This window comes from Opisthorchis viverrini (assembly GCF_000715545.1).
Source record: "Opisthorchis viverrini unplaced genomic scaffold opera_v5_78, whole genome shotgun sequence".
Classification (NCBI taxonomy): domain Eukaryota; kingdom Metazoa; phylum Platyhelminthes; class Trematoda; order Opisthorchiida; family Opisthorchiidae; genus Opisthorchis; species Opisthorchis viverrini.
This window is the reverse complement of record NW_008751734.1, coordinates 225,381-230,345: the sequence shown is the minus strand read 5'-3', so window position 1 is coordinate 230,345 and position 4,965 is coordinate 225,381. Positions and strand designations below refer to the sequence as shown.

The following is a 4,965-nucleotide window of genomic DNA, read 5'->3' as shown; positions in this document are numbered from 1 at the left end:
GTCTCTCGTGAGAACCAAATTGATTTGCAAATGAGTGTATTCCTCGAAAACCATTTTGCTCAATTTTTCTATGGTTAAATAACTAGCCAAAGAATTTGTGATACGAACGTGGAAATGCAGGACGCACATAACAGAAAGTGAGGAAATATGTTCCCCCTTATAAAGGGTACCCCCAAACAGCGACTAGTTTAAGCATATCCTTGGACTGGTTCTTTAAGGGGCGACCAATCATGCAATTTGTAACGTGCTTATCAAAACTGACCTGTTATCAACCTGATAAGTACGGACTACAAAAACCTTGTTCCCATAACATTTTGATACGCATTTTACGCGGCAACTCTTTGGCCGTTCTTTTTTTCGATAATAGATGCATTGCCAGTGGGTTAGCACGCCGAATGCACAGCTAAATAGTCTTCACGGATGATCTCCAATTATTGGTGGAACGAATGCTTTTACTGCGGAGTTCTTCACTAGAGAATCACCAATTGAACAGCTACTGATTATTGGACACGGAAGCAAAACTCTCATATGCATCTTGTTTACAAAACTGAATATCAATCTTGCCCTTGAACGCGTCTTCCTGAAATTTCCTGTATATTCATTGAATGTCACCCAAATGCAAGCAAATGCTACACAATTTCCGTAATAGATCTCACTTTTCAGGAGACGCGAAGCGGATTTACGAGAAAACATACTAATCGCGCGCCTCATCAGTAGTATCCACCGTTACATTAATAGACATAAATTAAGGGAAAATAAGAATCTGAGAGAGAGTTAAGCATACTGGTGCGTAGCCGCTTGCGGCCGGACGGTCACATCTTCAAAGACGAGCAGGAAGGTTGCGGATACGAACCTTTTTGAATTCTGTGAGATGCGGTTGATGTATGGAAACAGTGCCTCTTAGTTTTTCAACTTAGATTGGCTCCAGTGACAGAACAAAATCTCCACTGAATAGGGACAACCCCAGGCGTGATTTGAACACAGTGCATGAGTTAGTAAATATACGCAACTCCATCTTTCCTGCGTTACCAGCAAGCTTTCACCCGCTTTGACAGAAATTTGCTCCATCTTCTCCGTTAAACTTAGTAGTTTAAAATATACGTCAAACGGTTTGAGCTGTTGAAAGCCAGAGGAAACAAGGAGATTACTTTATGAGGCTTTCGCACCGAGTTTTCCAAAGACAGGAACCGTTCCGATATCGTAGGCAGTAAACAAATGTGTGGCCACACACCTGACTCAAGAATCGGGGTGGAAAGTCTTAGAACGAAAAACTCGCTTGAAACGAATCTGTACACAGATCGCAATCTAGAATGCTAATTTGATGACCTTTAAACAGTGAAAAACTTGCGATGAGCTGTCGATGAATTTTTCTCAAAACTACCACATGATGTACTCGGAGCGAATTTCTTGAATTCAACCTTGAACTCGCACAAATTGCAAGCTTCCCACTTCCGTGAATCTAGGGGTTTAATTTAAAGCAACTGTTCGCAAATAATTCGCCTTCTTGGGTCAGTTCAAATCGTCTTGGTGCTCTGTGTCATTGCTCAGATGTGATTTGGACGACTGGACAGTGAGCTTTTGAACGCATTTGTTAAAAAAAAGAGATCTCATAAGTGCACACAGGCAGAAGCAGTATTGACGAGTTCTTCCAAGAGGATACTGGTTGTCTACGGTTTTACCAGTAAGCACTTAGTAAAAATTTCTAAACCATCTATTTTCTCAACATCCGTGTGGTAAAAATCGATCGGAAAATAGAAAGAAATAAGCCGAACCAACGGAAGTCTACAACACTTACGTCATTAGTAATTAGCGATGGAAGAATATAGTCTCGGGTAATTAGCTTCTACCCCTCCCCCACACACACCTATTGACGTGGAAAGACCAATCTCAGTGTACCTACATTGACTTTCCAGTGAGTGGGCTGCCATTAGATAGCAACGGATATGAATAAAAGAGTGTAAGTAAACGGGCTGAAAGGTAACAGATGAAATCCTGATTCGAACTATTGGATTATCTTAAGCAAACCGAGGCATTTTGAATTGAAACACGCTGCAATGCACAAGAGTACAGGTAGTTTGTACCCATGTACCAATCTTTGGATTGGTGAGGCTTCACTAGCTGCAAACGCATGTTTATTTGGAGTTCCAAGGTGACGATGTCTCAAAAATGTCAGAAAATAGAACCTAAAGGGGGACTTTTGTCTTTTTTCCTCAACTCCTCCAAGTTTTCTGGTAATGGACGCCGGTTAGGACGTTTCACGTTGTTGTGGCGTTAAGTTTTCTTTACATATGACAGAGGTGTGTACAGAACCCATCGTTTATTGCTTTTTGTTTCGCATTTTGAAAGATTTTGGGAGATATAGACAAGATCTGATTTCTTGTCATATGTTATTATTTTACCAATTACATATTATCGTAGAAATTAACAGCATTTATGTAGCTTTCTATATTTAAAGCATTGAGTCCGCTTAATCCATATGGATGACAGAAACAGAAGACTCAAACTGCTGAATGTTTTTTCATCAACCGCGGAATAATTACAGTCCCATTCTTACCAATTGAGCAAAAATGAACTATGAGTGCAGTCACTCAACACGTGAACCAATCATGCCGACAACGTAACTGCGTAGATCATAGTCTTCGGGGCGTATGAGACTGGTTGATGGCGATTAACTGGTTCAATAAACCTCGACAAGTCAGGGTGGAGCATGATGCTGAACCATGATTTGTGATCAACCCGATAGCCGTCGGCTCATACATAGTTCTGGAATCCAGTTGACTGTTCAGTTAGCTGAATCAAGAGACAGGATAAGTATCCCACTACGCATCGCCAGTGCAAGTTTCATCGCAGCTGCAGATGGATAGGTAGGTAATCTTACGTATTCTACTCCTCAGTCTGTTGTTTCTCGTTGGAATCAAGAGTAGCTAAGCGGCTTGCTAGGTGCAACCAAATGCAACGAAAAGATTTGGGCCGTGTAACTCCCCAATACAAGTACAACACCCTTCTGAACACCTGTGTGAAAGAGGTTTATAAAGCTGGAAATTCTCAGTTCACTCATTATTCCGGTAAGCTCTTATAATGCAGTGCGGAATGTCTTCAAAAATTTTTAAACGCAAACCGAGTATTTCATGGAAAAGCTTTTACCCTAAGAAAAATGTTGAAAGCTCAAGTTCAACAGAGATATCAAGCTGGATATTCAATTCACAATGGAAGAAGAAACCGATAGGAAACTGGCATTCCTGGACATCCTGATCACGAGGTTACCAAACGGACAACTGCAGACGGAAGCCTACAGGAAAGCAATGCACACAGACTGAATTATCAGCTACCAAAGCGATCACCCCAACTGTCACAAGCAAAGCTGCATCCGGACTCTGTTCAAGCGTATTGAGACGCACTGCAAGAAGTCAGCAGTCAGGGAAGAGAAACGCTTGTACAGTGCTTTTCAGAAAAATGGATAACCAGGAAATTTCATCTGGCGGACTCTGAGAAGTCCCAATTTGCCCAACCCTACATCACAAGGAGAAGGCCAGCGGAACACACTTCCATATATCAAGAATACTTCGGAAATGACAACACGCGTGCTACGACAGTACAACGCAACCTGCAAACACCCTAAGGAGAACACTATGAAGCCCAAAGGGATGATTCGACACAATGTGTAGGACCAACGTCTAGTAAAAGATCCAGTGCGAAGATTGCGACAAAAACTATGTGAGACAAACAGGAAGGAAGCTTTGTAGTATACTACTCATAAGGTTGCTGAAAATCCGTCGACAGCCCACAACCGGTTTCGCCATTTTTGGGGCTCATCAGGTAGGCGCCGGCCCTTTTTGAGGCTCATCAGGTAGGCGCAGTCCCCGAGTTTCCGTCAACCTTATGTTCTACTTGAAACCAAATTGCACGGAATTAGCGAATATACACTCATTTGCAAACTATTTTGGCTGTTCGAGAGACTCACCTGGAACCCAGCTGAATCTCTCGTTTGTGATATTTTCAGGCCTCAGGAAGGAAGCTTTTTACCAGGATAAATAAACAGAAACTTGCAACCAAAAGACAACCAATTTTTGCTCATCTCCGTACACGAAGAGCAAGATGGACACAAATTTAGCTTGAGCATCGTTTACATATTGGCTCAAGCGAAAACAAAGAAAAAACGTGAATTCATAGAAGCATGTCATTTAGCTGAAAAGGCCATCCACAAGCACATCGAAATTGATCGAATCTATCGGCCAATGCAAACAAACGAATTACGGAAATGTAGAAAAAGCAGAGGCAGACAAAGTAACAAAGAAACAAACAAGCAGGCTGAAGCAAGGAAGCTACCGAAAATAGAAGCCTTCATCACAACTGACCAGATTCAAGGAAGGAAGATCACAACCAAACACAAACCGGGAACGGACCAACTGCAAACAGGTCCGAAGCACCCCAAAGCAGCCATCCAACAAACCAATAGAATAAGAGGCATGCAGACCCCAACGCAGCACAAAATCACGCTTGGTCGTACAATAATGTAACAGAAGGTATATGGCACAAAATCACGGTCGGTCGTACAATAATGTAACAGAAGGTATATACCGAATCGCCAATCACATGACAGGATACCATATACTCTTCAAAACCTACACAAACGCAGCTATGCACGGAGGAAGCACCCATTCAACTGCGCACTGACGATGTCTCCTAGACGGGGGACAAAACGTTTGCAAGCCAATTGTAAAGCTCGGCGAACAGATCAACTGCCATCTGACCAATCACCAGTAAGTTCAAGTCGTGTATATGTCGGCTTTTCTGATTCATCAGCGGATGAGCTGAGATCATCCGGCCACAAGCGGCTGGTGAACAATGTGATTAACTGTGAAGGAACAATGCGCCACTTATCCTTCAGTCACGGAATTCACCCTACTTAGTCACGTGCCTTCTGGCCTCTCGAGTGCATACATTTCAGATGGAGGGCTCACATGT

At 42.5% G+C, this 4,965-nt stretch overlaps 1 protein-coding gene across 1 annotated transcript in view; it reads left to right on the top strand.

The window, feature by feature from the left end:
- Positions 1–3,489, top strand: part of T265_04608 (hypothetical protein) — a gene marked incomplete at both ends in the record, with an annotated part of 8,046 nt that extends 4,557 nt beyond the window's left edge. Inside the window, 2 exons of the mRNA XM_009169390.1 lie at positions 3,165–3,259; positions 3,282–3,489. Of these exons, the coding sequence (XP_009167654.1) occupies positions 3,165–3,259; positions 3,282–3,489 (303 nt within the window). The remainder of the gene's footprint in view (positions 1–3,164; positions 3,260–3,281) is intronic.
- Between the last annotated feature and the right edge of the window lie 1,476 nt (positions 3,490–4,965).